Source organism: Pteropus alecto, unplaced genomic scaffold (assembly GCF_000325575.1).
Source record: "Pteropus alecto unplaced genomic scaffold, ASM32557v1 scaffold177, whole genome shotgun sequence".
Lineage (NCBI taxonomy): Eukaryota > Metazoa > Chordata > Mammalia > Chiroptera > Pteropodidae > Pteropus > Pteropus alecto.
Window position 1 is genome coordinate 12,404,374 of NW_006442207.1, and position 13,874 is coordinate 12,418,247.

Below are 13,874 nucleotides of genomic sequence, written 5' to 3' on the forward strand. Positions count from 1 at the left end.
TCCAGGGCTTAAATCCTCCTCCAGAACATATCTCAAGACTCCCAGCCCATCATGATTGCCCCCTTTTGGCACTCAGCTTCTGTTCCTTGGTACTGAATCCCACATGCATCTGAGTACCTGCCTGGGTTTACATGGATGAGGTGTCCCCAAGGGACACCAGTCACCCCTATATCTCTGGAGTTTAAGACTGAGCCTCATTACGTTCTTCATTCTGAACACCAGTACCTGACAAGTAGGTTAGCCACGCAGGAGAACTGAATCAAGTGCTCCAAATCACTTGGCTAATTGGTTCAGTGATATACTCCATCCCCTTATGCAGAAGCCTAGATCTCTGGATAAACTGGAAGGTTTTCACCAAGATCCCACAGTCACCTTTTGTGCCTCAAACGCCCTCAACCATGATGTGATGGTAAATAAGTGTTGAACAAACAGTCTTCTGGTGCTGTGGTGGGGAATAGCTCTGATTTGCAGTTTTTGCTGATTGCAATGACATAAACTCTCTCATCATGACTGATTTCAAGCCACCGATGTGATGTCACCGACCACAGAGTCGGGAAGAGATGCATAGTAGCATTATGTTATTCACCTTACATTATTTGGTAAATACCATTTCCTACAGCTCGTATAATTCCGGAAAATTTAATCGGCTCTCGTGAGCTATATGACTTGGCCCTTCTAGCAGAATCGGGCTGCCCCGTTCCTCAGAAGAGCAGGGCCCCAGAGTCCTCATTCTGAAGGGAGGGGACCGCTTCCCTGGCAACTTTGGTGCGTAGAGTAGGGGTGAGTGAGTGTGTCAATGTCCTGGTCGGCCTCTGGTGGCCACAAAATCCGAAGCAAATGAGGAGTACCCTCTCCAGTCACGCTCACAGGTATAAACACCCAGCTCTGGAGGACAGGAATCCAATCACTGAGTGGGGGCGGGAGAGGACTGGACGAGGAGGCCCCGAACACCCAGGTTCTAGGCTCCAGATCTCCCGGTTTCCTAACTCCAGGTCTTAGGCCCACTGCTAGCTTCTTGAAGCCCAGTTTCCTCATTTGTAAAGTGGAGGCAACTTACCACGCGTCCTGCCCATTATCTGAGGCTCTGGTGAGGATGCAAAGCGGAAAGGGCTGTGTGAGCAGGGGAGTGCCACGCTGACGGGAGCCACAGAAGGTAAGCGGGTGGGCTTTGGAGGCGAGTTGGTTCAGTGTCGTCATTTACAGACCTAACGACCACGGGCAACTTACTGGCCTTAAACCCAGTTTTATCACCTGTAATATGGGCAGCCGAGGTGTGCACAGAAATAGTATCACCAGCCGCAGAGTGTTGCTGAGGATCAAATATGGACTGACCTAGGCAACGTGTTCAGTGCCTTGACAAACAGTGGCTCTATTACCATTGCTTATATCTGGATCTGCACACACACAAAAATCTTTCTCTAAGGATACTATACAAACATCCCAAAGGCCACCAACTTGGTTAGGAGGAGTGGGTGTGTTCAGAAAGGCCCACCGAGGACAGGACCTCCAGGGACTGACTCAAGCAGCTCCAGATGGCCCTGCCTGCTGCCGCCTCCTTCATCCCTAGAGCCGAGCAGGCTTGCTTGCAGCCGTGGAGTGGGCAGAGAGCCGGGAGACAAACTTTTCCTGGTTCCCACACCGAGGGTGTTTTGTAACATTTTCCAGAGGGGTTGGGTTTCTTAAGCCTTCTTGCTGAGATGTGCAATGGAACGCTAGACCGTGGTGAGGGGCAGGCTTATGCAAAGTGAGCAGCAACTTCAGATCAGACAAAAACCCTCTTCTTCCACTCCAAGCCATCCAAAGCTCTCTCTCCCCTCAGAGAAACAGCAAAACACTCTTGCAAGGAAAAGATACAAAGACAACGCAGCAGAGATTTACCTCTTGAGACTCTGTTTCTAAGGGGTTAAACCTCCCTGTGAATGGGAACACTGAGGGGCCCCTACCACCTGTCCCAGGTGGGAGGCCATTTCAGCACTGAGGGGCTCTGGTAGGCAAAGCTCGGCTAGGTGTGGGGGGCCTTTGGGGTCTTATGACAAGGGAGGAGGGTGAAAGGGGATACTGAGAAAACGATGTCAGGTTCACCTTTCACCACGCTACTCCCCTGCTCAATACACCTTCCTCTGGTTCCTTCTCACCTTTGAAAACAAAAGTTCTCCAAGTGATACCAACATTGCAACCGTCACTACAACTAGTTAATTGCATGGGCTTTGAAGTCAATTGATGCGGGTTCAAATCCTGCCTCTATCGGTTATTAGCTGTGTGATCTTGGACAAGTTAGTTAATTCTGAATGCCTAAGTAGGAATAATTACAGTTCTTACCTCAAAGGCCTGTTCTGAGGCTGAAATGAAAAAATGCAGGTAAGGTCCTTACATAAGAACCAGCATGGTGTAAATTAGTCGACAAATGAAACAATAGAGACAAATTATTTTTTGTTACCGGCTTACCTCTCCAGCTTCATCTCCTGTCATTTTCCAGAATGCAATTATCTAGAAAGATTAGATTGCTCACAGGTTTAGACGTGACACCCACACTCTCCAGTTTTAGGCCTCCCGTGCTTTTTTGTGCTTTTCAGGACCCAGTACACAGTAAGCACTCAATAATCTACAAAATGAACATTTGCCTAGAATTCTTTTTCTACCTTTCTTCATCTGGCAAGCTCAATTTAGAGGTCCCTGTTCCAGCACAGCTGCCCTGAACACCCGGGTGGGCTACATTCCTTCACAGCATCCTGGGCACAAATGCTTCACGGTTCTTACTATGTGCTACTAAAATTGTTTACGTTCCTTTCTTCCTTTCTAGACCATTAGCTCTTCTAAAGAGGAGCCCAGTCTAAAGCATATTTGCATTCCCAATGCCTAGCACATGATAGGTGCTCGATAAATGCTCGACTCTTAAGTATTAAGGCCAATTACTCGCCCCCAGGCTGGAAACCTGGATCCCAAACACCTCCCAGGATCCACTGCCCTTTACAGTAGGTTCAATCAGGTTTCCAGCAGGTTCATCCAACAGTCAGCCAAACCTATTTCTCGCTCCTCCTCCTGAGTCAAACCCTGTTTTTATACCTTCCTCCTCAGCTGAAAACAGAGAAAACTGGAGAATAGAATGTTTCCTGAAATTCTTGTGTATATCAAAGCTACTCCGGTTCATGCTTCAGAGCACTGGTACTGTCTCCACTTGAACTTGGTCACCTAGGGCAATAGAGACTGAGAAATATGAACTCAGGGACCCAGGGGCCTGGGCAGTGAGGGGGGCCCTACATACCTGGGTCTCAAGGGTATGTGCAGACTGACATGCAGCCTGTTAGAGTTGTATGTTTCTATGCCACTCAATTAAAGGTGGCAGGGATGATGTACTCCCTCACTTCCTCCCTGTGGTTTTAGAACAGAACTGTCTCTAGATGTTAATGTGGATCCACTGAGGTTGCTTGGAGGAGCCCAACAGTTTAGAAGGAACTAGGCAGCAACCATCCCCAAAGGGCCAGTACTGCATCCTCTGGCCCCGGGTCAAAGATGGGGTGGGGACATGTCTGGCTTACACTGGACTCTTAGAAACAATAGTGCTGACTGCAGGATAAACCCAGAGGCAAGCGAAGACAATGCTCTCTGCCAGCATCTCCACTGGCCTATTAGTGAACGCTCCACTTGGGGAGGCAGGAACCCCTTCCGCAGGGCTCCACGTCGCCCCATCTTGCCCACCTGCAAGCTGCCCACAAAGAGGTCTTGCTGTGTTGAGGTGAAGGCTATTCCTTCCCTTCAAAGAGGGACTTACACCCCACTCAGAGTTCTAAGAGGATGGCCTTACGAAGAGAGTAAAATGACAATGAATCTGAGGAATTGTCCCATGATGGCAGATGTTGGTACAGCGGTGGCTTAAGTCAGTTCTGAGGTTCCTGGCTGGTAGGTAAGACCTCCAACTACCTCCCATGATCCCTCAAGAGTCTCTTCATTTGTACTGTTCACCGCATCTCAATCTACGTCATACTGCTAGTTGACTATTTCACAGGGGTGTGTTTTGTCTTCCTAACTATAGTTTAGCTTCTAGAGGACAGGGATCTTGTCACATATTTTCACGTTCTCCTTAGGCTCCAGCACAGTGCTTGCTGGGCACCCAGTAAGAGACTAATACTTTTCTTGCCTATTAAAGTCCAAGGCTAAGCACCCATCCACATTTCCATCACATCATTATGAGAGATTTCAGAGTGCTTGCTTCCTCTTGAATTTGTTTTAGCTTCGAGGTATCTGATAAGACTTGTTTCTGTTTTGGGGGGGGTCTGATTTTAACATGTTTATGGCGCTTTACAGAGTATTCCAATGTCAGACACGTTTCCCTTGGAAGGGCGAGGGTTTTGGGGAAATTCCTCAGAACAAAGTGTGGCCTGAGCGGCAGCATTACCCGGCTTGCCCTTGGCCTTGGGGCTCCTGCTTGGCGCAGGAGCCTGTCTGTCCTTGGCTGCTGTGTGACTTATCTCAGCCTCTGTGTGGTGAAGGTTAAAGTGCTTGTGGTTAAGAATCTTGAGGTGGGAATCCCTGAAGTCTGAGGTAGAGGTAAAAGGAAAAAAAATGCTTCAAGAAAAAAAGCACAGTAGAGGCTTTTGGGATCAATTTTATTTGGGCTTCTCACAGTGGTTAGAGCCACTCCGTCTTCAAGAACAATCACAGCACAGGAAATGCGTCACCGAGACTGCCCAGAAAAGTCTGACCAGCTGAATCTTATTGCTTAAAATACACATATTCACAATAACTGACAAATGGTGATGTGCCTCACATAGGAATGTGTTAGCATTTGCAAATCTTCTGACTGTAGCACCAAACCCTCCACCAACCCCCCTTCCATCTCATTTACCTGGAAACTCACTCAGATCTCCCTGGCCCCCTAACCAGTCCCTCAACTCCCCATTTCCATCTCTCCACGCAGAGTAGCCTCCTGTAGCAGGGGCCAGACTGCAGCCTTGGGAATCGAGCCCAGGTCCACAGGTTCCATTTCATTCTTCTTGTGCCTTTAGGGTAGGACACTGCAGTGAACCCTGTGGTTAACACTCTGACCAGTTCCCCATTCTTACTGGGGAAGGAAACTTGAGAGGGCCAGAATTCATCCATTTGATCAGTTAACTGAAGGATTCATTTTGGTAAAACTTGATCTCCTTGGAGACACTTCAGTGAGTTGTCTGGGACTTTAAAAAAAAAAAAAAAAAAAAAAAAGCGGGGGAGGGAAAGGACACGCACTCCCGCCCACTCTCGCCACACTGGCTTGCTTGCATCACTGGACCTCAGTAGAGGGAGGTGAGCCCTGTGGTGTCTGCCAAACCCTCCTAACAACTCTGGGCAGAGCCAGCGTCAGGGCCACAGCTAGTACAAGCTTGTCGTTGAAGATCCAATTAGGCTTCTGTCTGAAGTTCCGCCTTCACCTTCTGTCCCGAGTGGTTGCAGACATCCCCCGGGAGCTGATACCAAGGACCAGGAGTAGCCAAAGGAGGCAGACAGGTTCAGAGCACGTTTCCATTGACAGGGAACAGAACACAGGCCTCCGAGTGTCCACGGAGCAATGTGCAAATTGCAGTGATGGGTAGAGTAAAACCTCTACTTCGAGCACAGTATCTCTGGCAAACACTGGGGACTGCTGTCGACAATGCTGCTGAATACACCCAAGTACACACACAGTCGGACATTTGTTCAGTAAACAGTAAATGCGTAAAATAAATTACCTTGAGAGGGCCATACTTGCTCTAAACGTGTAGTTAATGTGAGCAGAATGGCTGCCATTCAAAGTTTGTTCACAGGAAAATAGGGCTGGGGGCTCACACACAATGGACAGACACACACAGGTTATCCAAAACGTCATTGTATACGGACTTCACTTTGTTCAACATGGATTTTGGTTTTGTGAACTCCAAATGCAGACACTTGTTCACCTCACAGCCTTGAGTTTGTCTATTTTTGTATACATATACATTTTTTTTCCTTTCTTACCGTAACGTCAATGCCTAGTATGAATATCGTCATTCAAGAGTGGGGGAAAAAAACCAAACTCTTCATATGAAGAGGGCTGGGCAGGGAATGTTAGTTTCGGCTATTTGCTTTCTCCATTCAGATTATTCCTATCGAAGCTCAACTGGTTATCTGAAGCCAAACTACACTCATGAAGATCCTGTGGTCCTTCTGGACGGCTGCTCTCACTCCCCTACCTGGGCCACTTAGACTCTTCACCTAGGCTACAACAATTAGTCAGCCCACTCACAAGGGGTGGGGGGTCAGTAGCAGGGAAAGGGCATGAAACCACAGATAACCAAGGCATTGTCTCCAAGTGGTCAGTTAAAAAAAAAAAAAAAAAAACTTACTCGAAATCAAGAGAAAATACTGTGTGAGAGCCAGGCTGAGGGGCTGCCCTGCCCCAGGACCCCCAGCCTCATTTGTTCACAGAGAACAGTGAGACAGGAAGGCCCGCAGACTGTGCTTGGGACCGGGGAGGGCCCTGATCACCTGTGGGCACAGACCGAAGGGCAGAGATGCAGAAAGCTGCGCCTCTATCCACCAGCACGGCTTAGGGCCTCCTGTGCACCCACAGAAGTTCCAGGGAGAGCCCCACCCAAGCTGGTACACAAAACATCTCCTTCTGGCTCAATGGCAGCCAGGCTCGTTGAAGGCCAACTTGGGAAAGGGCCACAAATTTCCCTTTTCCAGAACAGAATTCTTGCCTGCCCACTGGTAAAGTTCTTGTTTTCAGCTCGCTTTTGTTTCTGTTTTCTTAAAAGAAAAACTAAAGAGAAGGCAGCATAATCTTCTACACCTGAACCAGTTGCAGCCGGCCAGAGCCCCTCAAGGATGAACGACAGTGATGCATCAATCTCATCGTCTGGATTTGAGAGCACAACAAGCCCCCTACCAACCTCCCGCACGAGTGCCCATCACTGCTCATCCTCCCACGGCATTAGCCCAGTTCCGGCTCTGCAGACAATGGCGAGGGGTGACAACCCCAGGGTCTCTGCGGGCTTCTTTCTTCACCCAGGACCGAGACCTGTTGCCTCTCCGGGCTGAGACACAGGAAGGTTCTCTTACACTAACACCAGAGCAAAATTCTACTCCATCACCAAGAGTCACCTCAGGGCACAGTCTCAGCCCCTTCCTTGGGGGCTTCTGAAATACATATCTCTCCAACCCATATTTCAGATAGTGAAATATGACTTGAAAAAGGGAAAAAGGGGATGGGGGTGGGAATGAGACACAGAACCATCTTCTTGGCCTTCTGCAACACCGCTTCTGCGGGGGGAGAGGCGAACCGCACCTGGAGATGTACAAACATGGAGGAGCGGAGGAGGGGGAGAAAAAGAAAAGAAAAGGAAAAGAACCAAGCGGCTGTGCCACTTGCTCTAAAAGTCACTTAATGCTTCTCTCGTGGTTCTCCCCTACCCTGGTTGCTTTGCCAAGTTCTCGGGCACAGGCAGGGCCTGCTCTAGCTGGGGGAGCTGCTGCTCTGAGAGTTTGGGGAGTCCTGCTCATTGATAGTGTTCAGCAGCAGGCACGCGGGTGGCCGAGGCAGGTGGGGGTGCCCAGGCTCTCGGGCCTGCTCCTCAGAGGGCTGGCAGAGCCCTTCCTCCTCGTCGCCAGGGGGCCGCACGTGGCAGCTGTCGCAGAAGTCCAGGGGCCCATCCAGAGCTTCGTCGATGAGAGCGCTGAACTCTTTGAGGTCGTCGTGGTGGCCCCGATTGCACACACACACCTCGATGCCCGAGTCGCCCGTGAAGCGGCGATGTCTGCCTGGCGTCTTGTCCTTGCTGTCAGGGAGGCCGCTGCCCTGCTCGCAGCTGTAATCTTTTAGCAGCTCCTCCTTACATTCGGAATCCTTGTCCAAGAAGGCCCCAGGGGCCAGCTCCCCCAGGCTGGCCACAGAGCCGCTGGGCTCCATTCCAGAGGCTTTGGTGGCTGCTGGGTTGGCTGGCATGTCGGAGGGCTCAGGGTCAGCGATGATGCTTGGGGGTCTCGTGCTGCTTCTGCTGGGCCCAGACAAGGGGCTGCTCTGCGCCCCCTGGGGGCCCCTGGTGGGATCGGCGCCCGGGGGGCTGCCGCCTGCAGGGCCACACTGTGCAGGCAGCTGCTGCTGCTGGAGCTGGAAGGCACTGTATGGTGGGGGAGGAGTTGGAGGTCGGTTCACCACTTCCTCATAAGGAGGTAGTAAATAATTTGGCAAAAACCCTAAAATGGGGAGGTAGGGAGGAGAAATTACTGCACTGGCAATTGTTCTAGGACATCCTGTAAAGCTCACTCCACATGTCTCTTCCACCCCCAGCATACCCAAGTGGTCAGCTACAGCCCTCAGTTAAAGGCAGGGCAGAGGGCTGTGGGAGTAACCTAATCTAGCTTCTTGAAACCTGAGAGCCCCTAAAGTTGCTTCATAAGCAAAGATTTCTGCTTGTCTGGTCTGGAGTGAAGGCAGAGGGTTAGGCAAATGTGGATGATCAAGAGATCATTTCGGCCTGGAATGGACCTGTTTCCACACGCGCACACGTCTCAGGTTTCATGGTCAGACTGTGTCCTCCGTCTACATCCCATGGGCCTCAGGGTCAGGGACTCTGCCTCAAGACCTTCTGACACTTTCTTCTTACCCCTACTCTTCCAGATGTATACTACGAAGAAGGCCTTTTTCTGGGAGGTTAGAAATCTGTGTTCTACCTCCCTCTAGGTGGCTAGAGATGGTCTGGAAAGGCAAACCAAAGCTCATCCTTACTCAGCCCAAGTGCAGGTGGGATACCAGCAAAGGGTGAGGGACCTGTCATCCAAGGCTTATTAAGGACAAGCCAGGTGAATTATCTTTTGACTGTGCTGAATGCCTTGAGGCACTGATGACCTAATTATAACAAAGTCGCTAGCATTTATTGAGCACTTATTATATGCCAGGCACTATGCTAAGCCTTAAATAACCCTTTTAGGTGTGGAAGTCCACATTGTGACCACTTTCTTCTGTAGAACACAGTGCAGAATGGCTTTGGACAAGCTGCATAGCTGAGCTACCACTGACCATTTGAGAGGTCACATTTAAGGAGGCCCAGGGAAATCAGGTGAGTGCCCTTCAGTGAGTCACTGAGTTTCTTGGTTCTCAGAAGTCCCAGTGTCACTCCTCACACCTGCCCCTTTCACGGCGGCCTCTGCTCAGCGTTATCACTTGGTGGTAAACAAAATGGATTACAGATTATTGAACTCTAAATCTTAATTCACTCATACCATACACCATCCAACTACCTGGCTCAAAAAATATCTGCCAAAGAAGAGACCTGGTCAGAACCCAACCGGTGTGGATTTGGCATGGCCCAGTGGCTTCAAGGAGCTGCAACCACAGCACTGGCTCCTCTAGGCTTAAGGTGAGCACCCCCTTGTTCCCGCACTTTCGAGATCCTGCTCTGTGCTGGCCAAGGAAGCAAACCCCTGCTGCCCACAGTCTGTGCGTCCTGCACTCCTGAGGGTGGGGTTGGTGGCTTTTGGTGTACGTACTGAAATAAAATGGCAGCGCTGAGTAATTGTGGGCTTCCCGGTAGGCGATCAGGTTGATTTCATGTTGCCGCTGCTGGGCCTGAAGGCGGTGCTTGGCTCGGCGGTGGTGGCAGACGCAGCAGCAGCTCAGGATGATGATAATGGTCCACACCAGCCAGAACCCTGTCGGGGGGAAGGTGAGACAGAGAGGCAGGCACACAGTGAACACCAGCCAGAGGGGCAGCTCTCAGGACAGGGAGGTCCCCAGCGGTGGCCACCTGGTCAAAGCTGGCACGGTCGGGCCCACCCAGCGAATCCACATTTAGAACCTCAATTCCATTTCCATAAATGTTTGTGCCAGAGTGAAAGAGGGCAGAAATGTAAGAATGACAGTAAAGAAGGTCACTCACTCTGGGATGCCTCCAGGGACCTTGGGGAAGGGAAGAATGCCAAGGCATCTCTCCAGCACCATCTCTCTCCTCCTGTAGTTTAGGTTTAGAGGGCATTATATATGCTCCCCTTTTTAGACAGTGTACTATTCCTCTCTTGAGAGATCTCTGAAAAGAGGCTTCAGCCTCTCTTGGTGTGCATCTTTTCCCCAATCCTGTCATTTCCCAGGCTCACTTCCTGCTGCTGACACCAGGCTGTTTATTAAAAGCAAAGAGCACCTCAAAATCCCCACAACTCGGCAGATTAGCAACCGCGAGGGGCCTCAGAGGGGCTTCCTGATAAAGAAATTCTCAGAGTTCTCCTGATATCACCAAAAAGAGCAGAGGCTTTTCTCTACCATATATGCCTCCGTAATACAAGAGTCCTTGAAGTTAGAGGTGGAAAATTCTAATTGCCTCCTGTCCATCTCTCCCCTAGGGAGTGTAAATGACTTCTTCTGTGCATAACATAATCTGGTACAATTCCATCTCCCACTGTCACAAACAATCCACTCCCACCTCCTTTTGGCTTACAGTTGCATGAGACTCGGGGCCATTAGCAGCTTCCCTTTCTTCCTCCCAGTCCAGAGACGGGTAGAGGAGCAGGGGATAAGGCCCGCAGCCTTCTTTCCTCTGGTGCATTATTTCTTCTTACCTCCCACTGGTTCTCTCGGATCATTACTCAGAGAATCTTGGCAAAACCCAAGAACCCCTCTCCGATCTTCAAATGTATGCAAGAAAGCCTTCTAAACATTTTTAAAATTAATTAATGAGCAATTTTGCTTTAAAATATACATACATATGGGAAGAAATTGAAAACCACCAAAGTAGTGACTTATGTTTAAGTAGTGGGATCATAAGAAATTTTAATTTCCTTTTCCCAATTATTTTCTTTCAAATGATAAAACTGGAAACAAAATAAATTAAAACTTTAAAAATATCTGATTAATTTTATTTTTGTGGCTTTTATTTTAAAAATTAATATATTTCTGGATGGGTTTTTTAATTCCTCTGGGACTATATTCATGAAATAACTTAAGTCATTAAAAAAGTCATTCCTAGAATACTATTTTTGACATATAAAGATGTTTCTGATATTAAATGAAAAAAGCAGATTGCAAAACAGTATAAAATATGATCCCATTTTTTACTTAAAAAAAAGTACATAGAAACATCTAGAAGGATGATCAGGAAGTTAATCATGAGGTAATTCCGGGATGACAGGACAGTAGATTTTTTTCTGGTACTAGCTTCCTCGTTTTCTGCTTATCTACACTTCTTAATTTTTCTAAGATGAACATGTACTTCTTTGAAATAAAAGGAATACTTTAAAATTTTTATATATATATATTTTTAATTATAGTAGACATACAATATTATATTAGTTTCAGGCGTACAACACAGTGATTAGACACTTATGTAACTTATAAAGTGATCACCCCAATAAATCCAGTACTCATCTGACATCATAGTTATTACAGTTCTACTAACTATATTCCTCATGCTATACTCTACATCCCCATGACTATTTTGTAACTACCAATTTGTACCTTTTAATGCCCTCAAAAAGCTTCCACATATGATATTCTCTGTCTGACTCCACTCAGCACAATACTCTCTAGGACCATCCATGTTGCTGCAGATGGCAAGATTTCATTCTTTTTATGGCTGAGTAACAGTCCATTGTGTATACAATACACCACCCCTTCTTTATCCATTCATCTATTGATGGACACCCAAGATGTCTCCACATCTTGACTACTGTAAATAATGCTGTAACGGACATATCGATTCACATGTCCCCTCGAAGTAGTGTTTTGGGTTTGTTTGGATAAATACCCAGAAGTGGGATTACTGGGTCCTTCTTTGTGTCTTGTTGTAGGCTTTGTTTTAAGGTCTATTTTGTCTGGTATTTTACTACCCCAGCTTTTTTGGGGGGGTGGGGTGGGGCGGGGTTCCATTTTCATGAAACATCTTTTTTCATCCCTTTACTTTCGGTCTGTATATGTCTATCTGATGTGAGTCTCTTGTAGGCAGCATGTGTAAGGGTCTTGTTTTCTTATCTATTTGGCCACCCTATCTGGATTGAAGCATTTAATTCATTTATATTTAAACTAGATATGTAGTTATTGCCATTTTACTATTCATATTTTTTAGCTTCTTTCTTTCTTCTCCTTCTTCTTCAAGAAGTCCCTCTAAAATTTCCTACAATATTGGTTTGGTGATAATGAACTCCTTTAGCTTCTTCCTGTCTGGAAAACTCTTTATCTATCCTTCAATTCTAAATGATGGCTTTGTTGGGTAATCTTGGTTGTAGGTCCTTGCTTCTCAACACTTTGAATATTTCATGCCAATCCCTTCTGGCTTGCAAAGTCAGCTGACAGTCTCATGGGAGCGCCCTTGTAGGTAACTGCTTTTCTCTTGCTGCGTTTAAGATTCTGTCTTTAATCTTGGGCATTTTAATTATGATGTGTCTTAATGTGGGCCTCTTTGGGTTCATCTTGTTTGAGACTCTGCGCTTCCTGGGCTTGTATGTCTATTTTCTTTTGACAGGTTAGGGAGGTGTTCTGTCATTTCTTCAAATAGGTTTCCAATTCCTTGCTGTCTCTCTTCTCCTTCTGGCACTCCTATGATGCAAATGTTGGTACACTTATGTTGTCTCAGAGGCCCCTTAAACTAGCCTGATTTCTTTGGATTCTCTTTTCTTGTTGCTGTTCTGACTGGATGTTTTCTGCTACCTTATCTTCTAAATCATTGATTCGATCCTCCACTTTATCTAATCTACTGTCAATTCCTCCTAAGGTATTCTTCATTTCAGTTATTGAATTCTTCATTTCTGACTGGTTTTTTATATGTATTCTATCTCCACTTTTTGTTTTCTATCTCTTTGTTAAAGTTTTCACTGAGTTTATCTACTCTTCCCCTAAGGTCACTGAGCATCTTTATAACAAGTGTTTTGAACTCCGCATCTGAAAGGTTGCTTGTCTCCACTTTCTTTAGTTCTTTTTCTGAAGCTTTGTTCTGTTCTTTAATTTAGGCTGCCTACTTGTTTTTGTTTCTATGTATCAGGTATGGCTGCTATGTCTCTTGTTCTTACTAGAGTGACCTTATGTAGTATATGTGCAGTGGGTCCCAGTGGCACAGTCTTTCTTAGTCACCTGAGCCAAGTGCTTCAAGTACGTTCCTCTTATGGGTTGTGTGTGTCTTCCTGTCATAGTTGAGCCTTGGTTGCTGTTAGCTCTTCAATGGGAGGGGCGGATTCTCAGGCTGATTGGTTGTGATGACTGGACATGACCAGTGGAGGAGCTGTTGTGCAGGGGTTGACCCTACAGAGCAGGATTCACTTTACCAGGACTCTGGTGCCTGCCCTGTCTGCCCTTCGGGTGTATCATCCTCAGATATGACCCCATGTGATACTCCAGCTCAGACCAAAACCAGCCACCAGACATGCAGGCCGGGGCCTCCTGGGAGAGACCCTGCTGCAGGCAAAGTTAAGCTATGCCCTACTTGGGGCCACCTGGCATGAGCTACCAAGCAATCCACAGAGAAACACCACCAACACTGGGCTTAAAAGTGCCCTGAGAGGCCAAGCTGCAAACTGAGGCCAGCTGCTGCTAGTGCCAGGCTTGGGGCAGTTCAGCAAGAGGTATGAGGCATGCTGAAGCCAGATGCCGCTCATTTGGTTTTGTGAACCTTTGAAAGTTTAGGAAAGTCCGTGACATTAGCCTAGACAGCCTGTTTGTATGGAAAATCTACTGAAAGCGGCTTGGGTAGGCCTGCACATTGGGAGGGGTGGGGTCTCGGAGTCACCTGGGCGGGGCAACTAGCCTTAGCTATGGTGATGGAGACTCAGATATGGTGCCTTCCCAGGTCTGCAAGCCAAGCAGGGGAAGATTCAACAAAGAAACAATGCCCTCTGCCAAACTTCTGTAGGGGAGAAGTTTCAATCCTCGCCCCGGAGCCATACAACTCAGTTCCTCCCTACAG

General features: G+C 47.6%; 1 protein-coding gene across 4 annotated transcripts in view; it reads right to left on the reverse strand.

Annotated features, from left to right (window-relative positions):
* Positions 1 to 5,823: 5,823 nt before the first annotated feature.
* Positions 5,824 to 13,874, reverse strand: part of WBP1L (WW domain binding protein 1 like) — a 56,170-nt gene continuing 48,119 nt past the window's right edge. For all 4 annotated transcript variants that reach the window (XM_006920900.2, XM_025039152.1, XM_025039153.1 and 1 more), the window contains 2 exons: positions 9,481 to 9,642; positions 5,824 to 8,187 (listed from right to left, as the gene is read on the reverse strand). In XM_006920900.2, coding sequence (XP_006920962.1) covers positions 7,448 to 8,187; positions 9,481 to 9,642 — 902 coding nt within the window. In that variant the 3' untranslated portion in view covers positions 5,824 to 7,447. The remainder of the gene's footprint in view (positions 8,188 to 9,480; positions 9,643 to 13,874) is intronic.